This window comes from Dreissena polymorpha, chromosome 11, assembly GCF_020536995.1.
Source record: "Dreissena polymorpha isolate Duluth1 chromosome 11, UMN_Dpol_1.0, whole genome shotgun sequence".
NCBI classification, from domain to species: domain Eukaryota; kingdom Metazoa; phylum Mollusca; class Bivalvia; order Myida; family Dreissenidae; genus Dreissena; species Dreissena polymorpha.
Genome location: NC_068365.1, coordinates 28,123,651 through 28,140,843, shown reverse-complemented (window position 1 = coordinate 28,140,843; position 17,193 = coordinate 28,123,651). Strand labels below are relative to the sequence as shown.

At 35.9% G+C, this 17,193-nt stretch overlaps 2 protein-coding genes across 11 annotated transcripts in view; both read right to left on the bottom strand.

Annotated features, from left to right (window-relative positions):
- LOC127850825 (zinc finger protein 239-like) overlaps positions 1-17,193 on the bottom strand; it is a 228,633-nt gene that overhangs the window by 30,465 nt on the left and 180,975 nt on the right. The window lies entirely within an intron of this gene.
- The window catches only part of LOC127850810 (zinc finger protein 208-like), a 58,645-nt gene that overhangs the window by 30,465 nt on the left and 10,987 nt on the right, over positions 1-17,193 (bottom strand). The window contains exons 1-4 of one of the 8 annotated variants that reach the window (XM_052384134.1): positions 14,985-15,238; positions 12,621-12,679; positions 2,352-2,466; positions 477-2,214 (exon numbers count right to left, since the gene is read on the bottom strand). The exons of 1 other annotated variant lie outside the window; for it this stretch is intronic. In XM_052384134.1, the coding sequence (XP_052240094.1) occupies positions 477-565 (89 nt within the window). In that variant the 5' untranslated portion in view covers positions 566-2,214; positions 2,352-2,466; positions 12,621-12,679; positions 14,985-15,238. Of the gene's footprint in view, positions 1-476; positions 2,215-2,351; positions 2,467-12,620; positions 12,680-14,984; positions 15,239-17,193 lie in introns of those variants that run through there. 6 more of the 8 variants (XM_052384133.1, XM_052384135.1, XM_052384136.1 and 3 more) reach the window with 6 other exon arrangements.

Genomic DNA, 17,193 nt, shown 5'->3' with positions numbered 1-17,193 from the left:
ATCAGAAAGCCACATAAACTATAGAGCGGACACCATGCTTAATTCTTGATATGCACTAAGTGACCCCGTGACCTAGTTTTTGACCCGGCATGACCCATATTCAAACTTGACCTAGATATTGTCTTGATACAACTTCTGACCAAGTTTGGTAAAGATCAGATGAAAACTATTTCAACTAGAAATGGCGCAGCAGAGGCCGACGCGTATCCCCTCGCCGAATGTTTGACCCAGGGGGCACCCCAGCGTTGGTAATGGGGCCATGCATAGTTGAGATTGACAATATTGTCATAAGAGATGTTCAGTATCAATTGGAAGTAAATTGGTTTAGAAATGAAGAAGTTAATGTAAAATAACATAAAACAAGAGATGTGTTTGTCAGAAACACAATGCCCCCTTCTGCGCAGCTTTGAATTATTTAAAAAAAAGTATCATTTGGCAGGTTCATTAATTACCTCTCTTTAAAGCTTATTACTTACCTTGGATTTGTTTTTTGACCTTTGACCTTGAAGGATGACCATGACCTTTTACCACTCAAAATGTGCAGCTCCATGAGATACACGTGCATGCCAAATATCAAGTTGCTATCTTCAATATTGCAAAGGTTATGGCCAATGTTTAAGTGAATAACATAAACAAGATGGCCTGAAAGGCCCAAAGTCGCTCACCTGAGATAACAAGATATTATTGGGACAAATCTTTTGACCAAGCTTCATGAAGACCGCCCCTTGGAAGCCATTTTTTTCAAGCAAACATATTTATTTTCGAACTCATCCAAGATATCCTTGAGACCAATCTTCTGACAAATTTCCACGAAGATTGGACAACAAGAGGGCCATAATGGCCCTGTATCGCTCCACTGTTTTTTTATGCGAAAAAAACGTGCAATGTGCATAGGTTGAAATGTACTCAAGCATGTGACTTTCTCTTTTGATCCCTTGTCCCACTGGGTGCTTAAAAGTTAAAAGGGTGAGCTTTTTTATATATGGAAAAAGTAACTACCGTGTTAACTAAACAGACTAAAAAGCCCGGGAATGGTTGCACAGGTCCTTTGCTTATAACGTAGGTACATTTATCTCGCCAAAAGATATTGTCATTCTTTCTATTTCACATATTTTTAGATGCTGAAGATCAAATCTACGCATTTGATTTAAAACAGATTCACAAGACCCATAGGAATCAAAATGCCTTAACCCTTTACCAAACGACACATTTTGGACTTTCCCAATTTGAAAGAGGTTGCAGACGACAATTAAATTGTAATGGAATATGAAGGAAATGATCAGGTAGGGTAGAAATAATTGTGATAAAAGGAGAAATTGATCATCTTGAGCAATTTCTCCTTTTATCACAATTATTTATAAAGTTGTCAGCTACAAACCCGTAAAATCCTGTTAGTGTTTGGTTAAGGGTTAATAATCTCTGGTTCCTTCTTAGAGCCTTTCACACATTTATAAGAAATACAATAGTAGCATCTTTCTTTGTAAAGAATCATCTCAAAATATAATTAACAACCCACACATCCCTAAGACCAACAGGCTTGAGAATATTATGATAATCTAAAGATTATTTCTTTATATTTATAAATGTATATAATTAAGTAATACATTTGACTTCTAAGATCAATTCATAACTTATTTTAAGAAAATTATAAAATGGTCAGAAATATATAGATCTATGGATCGTTGAGCAATTGACAATCATATCCACAATTCATGAGTCACAATTCACAAATGAAACAATGAATCATTAGTTATTAAAAAGCAGCATATACGATAGTTAAGAAGATTGCACTTCATTAATTCCAACACCTGCTCTTGGATACAAAGTTTGAATTTACCATGCCAGACTTCCCGAAACTCAACAGCCTCCTGTCAGACATTTGGTCTGACTGGTCAGAGTTTTCTGTCAGACCTTAGGTTATTCTGTCAGACCAAAGAAAATTAGTAAAATTAATAAAAAACTGAGACAAAAAAGTAACACGTTAGAAATACAGACACAGTGTTTTTATTATCATGTTATCATGTTAATCTAAATCATATTGTTTGGAGAAGCACATTATTCTTTCAATGTTAAAGTCCTCAGCCTGAAAGTCGCTGCAATAATCACTGTCAGTGTCATATTTATTTAAAAGGTGTATGTCATCGTCCTCAGCTTCATCTTCATCATCCTCATCTATCATCAACCCAGGCTCTGGCTCGTTAGTGGTGGTATGTGCTGAGGAAAAAAAAGATAAAATGTACTACAAATTTGTTTAGGGATTATAAAATAAATTTGTCAATGCAAGACTGGTAAGTAATGATTATGAGTACATGTGAAATATTCAATAAAATCACTACAAACAGATATCCTACCTGTACTTGTTTCCTCATCCTCAACATGTTCCACTGTTTCATCACTTATCATGCTGACATTTTTGGACCTACAATAGTTCATTCTTCTCCCTCCACGAGGTTTGATAGAGGCAGTCTGGAGGTAGAAAATAAGAAACAAATTACTAACAGCAGTTCAATAAAGAGTCATTTACGAGGGGGGCGCTTATCCTCATACTTTTTCCACTTGCTAGTGGGCGCTTGCAAATCGTCGTCTGCATGCCTTTTAGGACTTTCAGGTTTTGAAATATTTAAAAATTTCCACATTACGGATAAAATGCAATATACAAAATAAGAAAAATGAAAACTAAATCATCTGATTATTAATAATTGCCGTTGAACTCCGTGCGTCTCTGTTGAAAGGTAACGCCTAGCACTTGTTTGGTCTTCTGTAAAAAGTCGCGAACTTAACTCGGTCGAAAAAACGTGTCGAACGAAGGTTAAACGTATCGATCCCGGCTTTACGCATTCCCCCATTTACTCATCGCAAAAGTGCAGGGAACCACCGTTACTTGTTTGTTTAATTCCGGAAAAAAATTCAGCTTCGAACACGGGCGATTTTCGCCGAGATGATTTTGAACCAATCAAAAGCGGGTTAACTTATCGGCGAATACAATGGTATTTCATGTTCGGCAAAGCCCGCCGATGTTCTATAAATAACTTGATTTTCATTGTAAAAACCTGAAAATATTTTATCGGACATTCCGGGCCGACGAGTTAAGAATTTCGATCGGCCCTTGACTTTTTATGTCGGACATGTCCGTAGGTCCGACGGAGTTTCGGATTGTCTGCCATGCAGTATCATATATTAAATTTTCTTTAAATAATTATGTTCACGGAAGTTGTGTTTTAAAAATCAATAAGATATTATTAAAGTGGTTTAAACACTTAAAAAAAGACAAGAAATTAACATGTCATCCGAAATAATTTTATCCTGATATATGTTCACTTTCGACATATTTAAATAAAACCCGACTTTTTTCAGTTTATAAGAAAAACATTCATAACACTTTTTTTTACTTCAATTCCTTTGTAAGCAGTCACCATCTGAACTAAAATGGCACTAAATGACAGGGTTTTATCTCATGTTTACAAGATTAGGTTGTTGTTGTTGTTGGTCACAGACACACGGCCGCAGTAATCTTCCCTGGTAAACGTCATATGTTCAGTTTTGTGACCCTCGGGGCAGGGTCAAATTTGAGCCCAGGGGAATAATTTGAACAAATTTGGTAGAGGACTATTAGATATCACTACACACCAAATTTAGTTGCCCTAGGCTCAATAATTATGAACAAGAAGATTTTTAAAGTTTGCACAACATAGGCCTTATTTAAGCATAATTATGTTCATTTTTGTGAACCACAGGGCAGGGTCAAATTTGTCCCCAGGGGCATAATTTGAACAAACTAGGTAGAAAACTATAAGATGTCACTACATACCACATTTGGTAGAAATAGGCAAAATGGTGATGGACAAATAGATTTTTAAAGTTTGCACAAAATGGGCCCAATATAAGCATATGTTCAATTTTGTGACCCCTGGGGAATGATCAAATTTGATCCGATGGGCTTAATTTGAACAAACTTGGTAGAGGACTATTAGATGTCATTACATACCAAATTTGGAAGCCCTTTGCTATACGGTTATGGACAAGAAGATTTTTAAAGTTTGCACAAAATAAGCCTTATATAAGCAAATTTTCAATTTTTTGACCCCCTGGGGCAGGGTCAAATTTGAACCCAGGGGCATAATTTGAAGAAACTTGGTAGAGGACTATAAGATGTCACTACATACCACATTTGGTAGCCCTAGGCCCAATGGTTATGGATGAGAAGATTTCTAAAGTTTTCACAAAATAGGCCTTATATAAGCAAATTTTCAATTTTTTGACCCCCAGGGCAGGGTCAAATTTGACCCCAGGGGCATAATTTGAAGAAACTTGGTAGAGGACTATAAGATGTCACTACATACCACATTTGGTAGCCCTAGGCCCAATGGTTATGGATGAGAAGATTTGTAAAGTTTTCACAAAATAGGCCTTATATAAGCAAATTTTCAATTTTTTGGCCCCCCCTGGGACAGGGTCAAATTTGACCCCAGGGGCATAATTTGAACAAACTTGGTAGAGGACTATAAGATGTCATAACATACCAAATTTTGTAGCCCTAGACCCAATGGTTATGGATGAGAAGATTTGTAAAGTTTTTACAAAATAGGCCTTATACATGTATAAGCAAATTTTCAATTTTCTGACCCCCCAGGGCAGGGTCAAATTTGACCCCAGGGGCATAATATGAAGAAACTTGGTAGAGAACTATAAGATGTCACTACATACCAAATTTGGTAGCCCTAGGCATAATGATTATGGACGAGAAGATTTTTAAAGTTTTCACAAAATAGGCCTTATATAAGCAAATTTTCAATTTTTTTACCTCCTGGGGCAGGGTCAAATTTGATCCCAGGGGCATAATTTGAACAAATTTGAAAGAGGTTCACCCCAGGAACATTCTTGAGAAATTTCATTAGAATTTGACCAGTAGTTTAGGAGAAGATGTTTAAAAAAAAGTTAACGCACGCACAGACGCACGCACGACGGACACAGGACCATGACATAAGCCCCGAAGGCCTCTGGCCAGTGGAGCAGGCTTGCACTAAGCGGTGAACGGCCGTATATTACGTCTGATAATTGTTTCCATACGCAGATAAAAAAAACAACATGACGTCCACTGTACTTCCTTAAAATTGGTCATACGCCGGAAAATTTAGCAACCCGTGACGTAAGCTGTTGATTAAAATAACACTTCAATCAACACTGCTTTCTGCCGACTCAATGTGTTTTGCACACGTCTCGATCAGTCTAAACTCCGCCTCCTTATATTTGCTATCGCCCGCAGGTGATTAGCAAGTTTATTGTGTGTTGTTCATCTAACGGTTACACAATTTACCCCCCCCCCCCCCGCGCGGATCGCAAATTTACCGTAACAAAGCAGTCGCTTAAAACTGGTTGCTTTAACAACACACTCGTGCCTTTGCGCGTGCCATATGTTGTCTAATGATTAGGAGATAATTGCTGGTTTTGGGCAGACGGCACGGTAAAAGAAAGACGGCAAAAATAATTAAAGAAAAACAAAATTGATCAAAGTTTAATTAATTACGTAGATTCACTACCGTATTAGTTCCCGCGAATTTTCTCAGTTTGTTAATCCACCGATAATTACGAGTAATAACACCTTATATAAACTGGAATCACAGTTCATTTTCTATACTAACAAGTCATTTAACTAGTCAGAAACATTCAGAAAACACATTTCCTGGATTAGCTATAAATTATCCGAGTAGAATTAAATTGCTACGTCATGACCTTCGACATTGCAAATGGCTGACCTATTGTCACATTCAACCCGCGTTCAGTTCAAAGCTGGCGACTCAAATTACAAGTAATGTTGGTTCAATAATGGAGAAAACATTCAATGGATTTAACAAATATCTGATAAGGTTTGTTAAACCAGATAACAACAAGGAAAGTTTGGATTATTTAAGTTAGACTGGTAAGGCATTTATTAAGTGTACATATTTCGGACATATATAGTATTCGGATAAACAGTAATTGATATACTAGATGCTCCATCATGACCATTCATTAAGATTGTGTTTTGTTGCAAATGCAGTCATAGGGATGAGGATAATAAAATGACAATAAATATGTGATGAAAATGTGCAACCGCACACATCTCAAATTACTTAAATGTGTTGAATGACTTAAATGTGTTATGATTACGTAGATTTTAATGAGAATTTATTGTTTTTACAAATGAACATAGTACAATGATAGAAATAATAAAAGTTTTGAAATTAACATGTTTTGTTTTTTAAGTCGATATTGTTTGCACAAACTTATACCCTGATTTTCCAAACTTCTCCCTATTTTTAAAGCCTAGGGTAGTCTCCGCCTTTTTGTAAGATAAATCTAGTTACTTTCACAGATGTACAGTGACCCAAAATTGATGGGAAGAGTTTGTGATCATTTACGCAGTTGACATTCCGTTAACATCAACATTAAAGTTGTTTGGACTTCCAACATTTTTGAGTGGGACTTAAGTAAAGGGCAGGAAGTCAGGACTTCCAAAATTTATTTCTTAGTGCAAGCCCTGGTGGAGCTAATAAATGTGACCTCTAGAGTGTTAACAAGTTTTTACTATAGCCATATAAGGAAAAATGCCCCGCACCCTGGTGGCCATGTTTTTCTACCAAAGGGCATCATTTTTTAACTCTTCTAAGATATTATTGGGATGAATCTTCTGACCAAGTTTCATGAAGATTGGACAATAAATGTGGCCTCTAGAGTGTTAACAAGATTTTACTATAGCCATATAAGGAAAAATGCCCCGCCCCTTGACAGCCATGTTTTTCAAGCAAAGGTTACCATTTTCAAATTCGTCCAAGATATCATTGGGACAAATCTTCTGGCCAAGTTTCATGAAGATCGGAAAATAAATGTGGCCTCTAGAGTGTTAACAAGATTTTACTATAGCCATATAAGGAAAAATGCCCTGCTCCCTGGTGGCCATGTTTTTCAGCCAACCGGCATCATTTTTCGAACTCTTTCAAGATATTATTGGGATGAATCTTCTGACCAAGTTTCATGAAGATTGGACAAATAAATGTGGCCTCTAGAGTGTTAACAAGATTTTACTATAGCCATATAAGGAAAAATGCCCCGCCTCTTGGCAGCAATGTTTTTCAAGCAAACGTAACCATTTTCAAACTCAACCGTCATAACCAGGAAAGACATGTTCTGACCAAATTTCATGAAGATTGGACCAAAAATGTGACTTCTAGAGTGTTCACATGTTTTCACTATATACATATAGAGAAAACTGCCCAGCCCCCTGGCAGCCATGTTTTTTCACCAATCTGGACCATCATCGAATTTGTCTGAGATATCAATGAAACCAATGTTTCCACAAAGTTTCATGATGATTGGGCAAAAATTGTGACTTTAAGTGTTCTGAAGGTTTCTCAATAGCCATATAAGGAATACTGCCCCGCCCCCTGGCAGCCATGCTTTTCAATGGACCGGAACCATTTTTTAACTCAACCAACATATCATTTAGACAAACATTTTGACAAAGTTACATAAAGATTTGGCATCAAATGTGACTTCTACAGTTTTCACAAGGTTTTTCTTTCTTTTGACCTAGTGACCTAGTTTTTGACTCAGTCGAGGTATCAATGGGACAAATGTTCTCACCAAGTTTCATGAAGATCGGACAATAAATGTGGCCTCTAGAGTGTTCACAAGGCAAAATGTTGACGACGGACGACACACGACGGACAAAAGGCGATCACAAAAGCTCACCATGAGCACGTTGTGCTCAGGTGAGCTAAAAATAAGTGAAAACCTCTGACCCGGCACACCCCAAAATCCCCATAATTTTGACCCAGGGGTCAGATCAAAATTCCAAATAGTGCAGGGTCGCACATATGCTCATAGCTACATGTACCATGTGTGTAAGTTTCAAGGTTCTAGTGCTTATAGTGTAGGAGGAGATAGTGGCCAGGACAGACAGATAGACGGACGGCCGAGATAACAACAATACCCCCACACTTTTAAAAAAGCGTGGGGATAATTAGAGAGCGAACACCATGCTGAATCCTTTAAATGCACTAAGTGACCTGTGACCTAGTTTTTGACCCGGCATGACCCAAATTCGAACTTGACCTAGACATTGTCTAGATACAACAGGGTTGCCACCAACCTGATAAAATAAAATTCCCTGACTTTTCCCTGACTTTTCCCTGACCAAATCTTGGTTTTCACTGACTAATTTCACGACATATTCAGCCTCCTCCTCCCCATACAGCCGACCAAATCCACCCATTTAATGTTATTTTATTCTTTAACGTAAAATATTAAACAAAAAACAAAGCAGTACTACTTGTACACTCAACTATGCATGATGCAAGGCTATATAGTAAATACCACAAAACCAAAGATAACAAGACTATTGTCAAGCAATATAAGTCCCCTACCGGCTCCACCATTGTCAGAAATTCCAACATTTTCAGATTTTTTAAATATATTTGTTGCCATAGCAACCTTAATTTTTGACGTAGGAACAAAATGAAATGACGTGCATAATGTCCATATTGCCATCTATCCATGTTCGAAGTTTTGTGAAAAAATATTAAGAACTTTTAAAGTTATCGCAGGATCCAGAAAACCACCATTTTCAGCAGTATTTCTAGTCTATTTGTTGCCATAGCAACCAGAATTTTAGACGTAGAAACAAAATGAAATGACCTGCATGATGTCCAAATTGCCATCAATCCATGTTCCAAGTTTCATGAAAAAATATTTAGAACTTTTAAAGTTATCGCAGGATCCAGAAAAGTGTGACGGATGGACTGACGGAGGAACTGACAGACTTAGCGCAAACCATAAGTCCCCTGCGGTGAAACCGGTAGGGGACTAAAAAAGTTATGCATGTACAACAACCACATAATAATTATGATTAGAACTTGTTTTCCCATGTTTCCTAGCGTAAAGGAACCACCAACACATATAAGACAGCGTGCTTGGTTTTCATTTTTAGAGTTTTTGCCAACCCATGATGAAAACTTCGGGTCTTTAAGCCAACAATCATTAAATAATGTCTGTTTACTCATTCTGGTACATGTAATATGTCTATCTAAAATGTATGTGTACATTGTATTAAATCTGAAATTAGAAGAGAAAATCAATCTGTGATCTGTGATATATTGTAGGTTAATACCGTCAGTTTCCACGTATAGCGCGCAGTGTTTTACCTCCAAAATTCAAATTAAAAAGCTGGTGCGCGCTATACATTGATACAACACTATCCTGGCTACTAAATTGGTATAAAATATGTTGTGTAATGGTAAATAATCAAAATGGCCGCCATGGTTTTTTACCAGAAAACTACCACTCTATAATCATGCAGACTGAGGGGCCTTTGTCGAAACAACAAGAAGTCGCTACTGGTAGATATGAATGGGGTAGAAAAGTTTTGGTAAAAAATAAATTTGTTTGAATAAACTTGCGGACATTTCTTTGTTTGTGTTTTTACACTTCTTTATTGATGAATTCCGATGGGGATTGTTGTCGACATTCCGGAGAGCAGGCAAGGGTAGGTGCGAACGAGGTCTTTTTTGCGGGTAACGGTAGGTGTGAAAAGGGGTCATTTTGCACTTCGTAATTGGCAGATGTTATTGAGTAATATGTGCCACGACTTGTTAACACGCTAATTGACATTTAAGACACTAATTGACACTTGAGAACGTGAAGATATGCAAGTGCATTTTGTGTGTATAAATATTAAACGTTTAACAGTGGTGTACCTCAACAACTGTATCCCTGTCTCCCATGAGACATTCAAATTTACCGGTAATGCCCATTTATTCCCCCGAGGAAAAATCACACGATGTACACTAATTCTTAATTTCTCACGTTTTTCACGAAACGCACGTGGACTGTTAATCTTTTGCTAGAAAATTACAAAATTGTCAGAAAAGTATAGTGCTATGCAACCCATGCTCCTAATCATAATGACGCTTCCTATTTTGAATGCTTAATTAAGCTTTCCAATGCCCCGGATTATTGGATTATGCAATAGTAAAATGTTGGCCATTTTCGGTCAGATTTAGGTGGTTTTATTGTCTTGAATATATTGAAATAGTTTTTCTCCATTTTTGCATTTAAAAAAACAGCCTGGGCGCTATACACGGGAGCGCGCTATTCGTGGAAACCTACGGTACATGAAAATCATGCAGTTAGGAGCAGAAGCAGGTCTTCTTGATAACTGAAATAAATAACCAAAGTAGTATAGCTCTTTCATGCTGTCATCTCTAATGATCCTGCAAAGCATAAAAAATAGAATTAATCAGCTCTGGGGGCAAGGGTTGCAAAGACTTTGAGCATTCAAGGATACAAAAAATTAATCAAAGATAAAAAATAGATAAATTTTCATTTTTGAACATGCTTTACACATGGTAATGTTTAATGTACATACAATGTAGAAATAGTCAAAACATTTCAAATTAATAATATACTGTTTAATCTGCTAAAACAAATGATACCTGAAGACTGCCATAGCCACTAAATAACTTAATAAATAACTTATGCATCGACCCAAAATTTTATTTTTCCCTGACTTTTCACTGACTTTTCTGAAATTTCAATTTTCACTGACCATTTTTTTTAAATTCCCTGACTTTTCACTGACCTTGAAAAAAAAATCAAATTTCCCTGACTTTTCAAGTTAAGCGGCCACCCTGTTCAACTTCTGACCAAGTTTGGTAAAGATCGGATGCAAGCTGTTTAAATTAGAGAGCGGACATGAAAAGTGTGACAGACTGACAGACAGACAGACAGACTGACGGACAGTGCGAAAACTATATACCCCCTTTTCTTCGAAAGGGGCATTAAAAACTAAGTTCACGACCAGCATGGATGAAACAATACCCCCTCTATCGGGATCGAAAAATGATGCATGTACTGGCAACAGTTTAACATGTAGTAATGTGTATGTCCAACAAGTAAGAATTGAGGGGAATTACAGTGATTCATTTTGCTGTGCGTCCCGCGTGCCAGGCGCATGTTTTTTCTGGGGACACATCATTCTCAAGCATGTGCGTCCTTGGGACGCATTGTTTAAAAACTCCGATTTTCAACATCGTCAAAGTTGTACATGATACCAAGTTCGATTCGTGGAGATAAGCGAAACACATGTCAACACCATTTTGAAAAGTAGAACGGAAGTCACATTACTACATTCGGAATGTAGTATGCGTATTTTGATTGGATGAAATATATCAATTATCCAATCAGTTATGGCGTTTTATTAAAAGTTTGTTGGATGTTTATTTGCCTGTCCTGGATGGTAAACAAAGAAAATGCCACCCAAAAATGGTTTTCAAAATTGATCCTAAACAATTTTAACTCGCTGTGTAGAGATTTATCGATAACACAGCCTCGATGTAAACCATGTGGTTTAAATGTGAAGAATAAACAGCGGAAAACACAGTTTGAGTTCGTCTGTTGTGAGCGCAGACAGATATATACATGTAGTAAAGCAATGTAATTATATTTTTCTGGATTAATTGAGCATTGTTGGTTTTTCTAAAGTGACGATTACAAATTTGCAAATTCTGAAATAAAAAGCATCTGTTATTTTTATACAGTACACATACATAATAGTGATACAGATCGTACAGTATTCTGTCCTAGGTAACGTAAAATGTAAATACATATACATGTACACTGTAACAACACAGACATCTGCTGTTCATACTGCAGGATGTGAGAGGGGTTTTTCTGTACAGAATAAGGTCTTGACCAAATTCAGGAACAGGTTAACTGTAGGGAAACAAGACAAACTTATGAGAGTTAAGTTGTGCAATTTTGCCCGGAATGATTTAGGATAAACAAAACGTCGTCTTTAAACTGATACTTACCAATTAATATTACCAATAAGTTTGCAACATTGTTTTTATTTTGATAATTTAATCCAAAGTTTTCATGTAATAACGCAGGTGTTTTTTCTATACTGAACATGTAAACAAATGACCAAGGACCCTACAAGTCTCGCAAATCTGTGTGAATTGACAGTTTGACGTTATCAAAGGAAAGCCGCTTCAACTCACTCAAGTAAACACGTTCAACGAATGCATAAGGAATGGTTTTAATTGTAGGAACAAAGTCGATTCTCTGCTCACTAATGCATTTATTTTCTATTTGTAGGTAGGTTATTCCATCGATTGCTAAAAGAAGGTGGTAACTATTGAGTTGATAGTTGCATTAAATATTCACAGTTGTATTCTAATTGTGTCGACATTCAAAACAATGTTTACCAGTAATTATGGACCAAATCGGCAGAGTGACATTCACACATGTTAATCTCTTTTGTCAAAACACCGCAGACAGCAGTCTATACAATAGGTTAGTAGACAAGCTTTGCGTGTTTTCATAACGTCAAACACTTAATCCAGTTCCGTCCAGATGTCTTCTTAACTCAGTTTACAGTACAATTACTGTTAAAATAATTACTCTACTAAAATACCGTAACGATAAAGATTCGGCGTGTTCGATTTGAAATTATTTTGGAAGAAATATCAACTTATTCGCGATATTATTTTGTTAAAAAATACCACAGAAACTTTTAACCGAAATCAACAGAATTAAGTGTTCTCTGCGCTACAAAGTTTGTATAAAAAAATCAATATACGCACGCTTTGCAGGAGTAAACCTTGACCTTGTACATTGCAGCCTAATTTTCGCGCGCTTTTGTCTGGAAATATACATGATGACTGTATATTGGAAGCATTTGTAAACGTTGTGTTAACATTAAAAATCGTAGTGTGTTTGGGATTACTGATTATTATTCTCATTTGGAATTCTTACAGAACATTTATCCTTGTGTTATATCTGTTATGATTTAAATATTAATTTGTCAAAACGCACGACATGTCGTATATTCATTCATATTGTAGACATACCTGTGAATTAAAAAACATAATTTTTATACGTATTAATTTTCTATACAATTATCTATATTGTTATACAGTATTTAAACATTTTTTGATAACAATATTTATATTTTTTGGCATGCCTAGTAGCACACTGCTAAAGCAGTGTTGCGAGGCTGTCGCTGATAAGAACGGAAATTGTCTGCATTTACCGACTAGGCTAAAGCAATAAACGCTGCGGGAATTAGCGAACTCGGCGGAACGCCGCGTTTTACCTCGCTTTCAAACTCCGCGTAAACACTCGCTAGCAGGAAAAAAAACGCGGAGTGAGCGCGTTTTTTGTTTTTGGGGAAAACGCGTGGAGTGTACTGTATCTGATAACAATAAGATCACAACTATGCATGGTCCCATTATTTACTCTGGGGCGCCCCCCTGGGTCAAATATGCAGCGTGGGGATACGCGTCGGCCTCTGCCACGCCATTTCTAGTTAGATATAGTTTAGTTGGTTCAACAGTGTTTTAAAAACTGTTGAAAGTGTGTTAAATTAACATTTGTAAGATATATTTAGCAAATTTACCATTTTTCTTACAAACTATGTCAATATTTCAATAAAACATATAAAAAAGAATAGCAAATTAGGAACTCAAAATTAATATCAATTTACTTCTGATTAGAAGATTGTGCTGACTACACAATAATAAAATAAATAAATAAATACAGGTAAATAATAATAAGGCTGGAGATTTGAGAAGTTGCAATGGTGCTACCTCCTGCTAAACCAACATTTTGTTTGCGTTTGACATGTTGCATTAGATTAGTGGTTGAGCCGGACTTAGGGTACGCCAAGTCCGTGATGCACAGTTTACATGTAGCTTTATCGGGAGGGCCACCATCCCGAAAACCAAAATACTGCCACACTTTTGATTTTAGCTTCTTTGGCGCATCTGATAATGTCAATTTGTCGGCCACAAGTTGTTCTGCCATTTTGACGCTTTTTCCGAACGTAGACTGTAACGCGCTTATTGATTGGATGACTTAAGTAATAAGTAACCAATTGCGCGCGTCGTAATTACTGGTAAAGATAAAACCTATACCTTCCCGTATCAAATAGTCTGAGTACAGCGCACTAAATTAGTAACTATGTCTTTATGTTAAAGAATCAAATCGAATTTGGTAGGGTTGGTATCCTAATCGTAATCAAATCAACGCATTTAAAACCGATTTTCGATGCATTGGATAGAATCGTTGCAGCTCTACAAGTGAAATGATCTGACACCTATTGAACTACACCTGCTGACCTCTCAAGATTCGCCTTACGTAGACGTTCAACTGGTGCCGGTTTAAATTTAAACTACTGGGAATGCTCCACTAATATGTCTGAAAAGTGATTTAAATAACCAGAATTTGTTACTACCCGTTTCGTTATATTACAATCTAGGCTTCTTCTTTGTTTAATAGCAGATCTTAAATAAAAATGTTTATTAATAGATCAATGAATCTCTACGAAAATATCCACCAATAAACATTGTTTAATGATAGATCTTTGCTACTAATAACTTTGGCAATAAAACATGTGGTGTAAGGTGTTTTTTTCAGTGTAAATAGTACAATATTTCCCGCATAAATGAGTGCAAAGTGGGCGCTTATTACACTTAAACAGTTGAATCTTTAGATTTTTAAAGATATTTGCTTTGAACTGGTGAAGTAATGGCATTACAATTAATTTAAGAATTTGATTACCGCAAAGATAAGCTTTATTGCATCGGTCATTTAATTATATAAGCAGTATTCTATACCACCACACACATAATACACCAGCAAGTTACGTTCATTTGATTTGATAACCGTTAATATTTTGCGTATCAATTGACACCTTACTGACGATCCCAATACAGACGAAATATTCGTTGTACCTAGTGACTGAAATATTGTTTCCGTCGAGGGAAAATCCGCGATAACCCGATAACGCTTATCTTTGTATATTGATAGGTCTTTGAAAAAATTTACGACAAATACTGTTTAAATATAATTACATTTAACTGCCTTGTAAATTTGTTGATATTTTTGTATTTTTGTTTACAATTCACTAATTTCATTACAAAGGGGGCAGGGAATATATTTTTTACCAAATTTCGAGTTCTGGAAGGCCGCAAACAGTCCAATCCATTTCATCAAAACAAAAAGTGACACAAGAAAGCCTTTTTGTGACAGTGTCATAACATAGGCAACAAACATTGAAAATACAACCAAAGACAAGGCTGGCTTCTTCACTTATGAAACTATGGCCCTTGAACTTTCCCCCCACCCACCTCATTTTTAATGAAAAATTGAGAAATTTTGGCATGCACACTACATTCGGTTTACAGTCAAAACAGCCCCAAGTCAATACGGCCCCTAGTCAAAATGACCGAAAACTTGGTCTAAATGGCTCCAAATTTGGTCAAAACGGCCCACTTTGGTCAAAACGGCCCCAAAGACAGATTTTAAGTTGGTCAAAACGGCCCCACATTTGGTCAAAACGGCCCCTAATTTAGTCAAAACAGCCCCACAGATAGTCAAAACGGCCCCACATTTAGTCAAAACGGCCCTACAGATAGTCAAAAGGAAATCGAAAAATCAGAAGAAAAAATATATATGAAATCTTAGTTTAGTCTGCAATTACAACTTTAAAGGATTTAGTTTATTTTACATACATACAAACATATCATACAAATATTGATTGCGCTTTTTATACAATAATTCTAAATTGTTTAACTATCTCACAAAAAACTGATTGCGTCGGTTCTTTATTGAAAATAATTTGTTTGCCTGCGAGAATGTAAGTTAATTATGACAATAAATTATGTATCTTTGAGAAATTAGACTAATCTGTATGTAGTTCATTATTATGATCTATTTGTTTCTTTCTATACGGATATATTTGAGTGTATAATTGTGCAATGGAGGATAAGTGTATTGAGTGTGATTTATCAGTTTGACCGCATCAACAGGGAATTTCATGCGACCTTTGTGAGAGATGGCAACACTGAACATGCAATTCAGGTAAGCGAATATCAATTATATCAGTTGATATTTAGATTTTCAATAAATGTACAGCTCAACGTATGTGTATTGGTTATGTCTTATATCTTTGTATATTGAGCATATTAATAAGAAATAATATTCATTTATTACGACGTTCATATGACAATATTTAATTAAATTATTCTGTATTAAACGTATTCTTGATGCGGTAATATGTTTCTAGTCTTAACGAATTATTTCGTTAACCGTTGTTTGTAATGATCAAATCTATTTTGACGGAATTTAAGGTCTCCGTGGTGAGTTTTTGGACGTTTTCCATAAAGGGTGCTTAATGAAAAACATTTGCATATTGTTTATAACTTTTTTGCCAAAATTTACAAATACTTTTAAATGAGACTATAAATAATGGACTGTTTACATGTAGGTATTATAAAATAAAATGTTAACATGTTTTCGTATATCTTTGTAAATTGTGCATATGAATAAGAAATTATATTTACTTTCTACGACATTCAGCTTACAGAAGTTAAATTGTAATTATGTCCAGAAATTAATCTGTATTAAACGTATTCTTGATGCGGCAATATGTATCTATATATATATATATAGTCTTGACGAATTAATTATTTCATTGTATCAGTATTGTTTGTAATAATAAAATATATTTAAATATATGGTACCTTTAACAGGTAACGGAAAAGTAGCACCGGATTCGGATTCAGCGAGACCAAATGATATAGATTTCATTACTTATTGTTCTCGATGGCATTTAAGGTCTCCGTAGCGAGTTTTTTGACGTTTTCCATGAAGGGTGCTTAAAAGAAAGACTCATTTGTGCATGATTTTATTTTTAACAAATATTTAAATATGTGCAATTTTCGTATGACAGATAAGAGGTACCGTCCTAATTCGCCATATAATGCGTACACATTTTTTCCTGAATCTTTTCCCAAGATTTTAAGATTTCAGCAGAATAGTGACATGTCATTTATTTTCTGAACAGGTGTTTCCCATGCCGAATACAAACGAGCATGTAAGAGAGCCGTTGCACTTCATATGCAGAGACTGTTTCACACCTGTACACCAGTCGACAGCATTACACGTAGGTTATCATTTTAATTAATTAAAGTGGTTGAAATCATGTTCTTCCAATTATTATTATGAGGGGATTATGTGAAATTTCAAACGCTGTAGTAATATAGTTCGCGTCCGAGAAGTGATAAAATGAATGATACGCTTATTTCCCGCAATTGTTTTTTTTTATATATAGGAAAGCTCGTTAGTGCACAGCGACGTCGACGCAGAGATGAC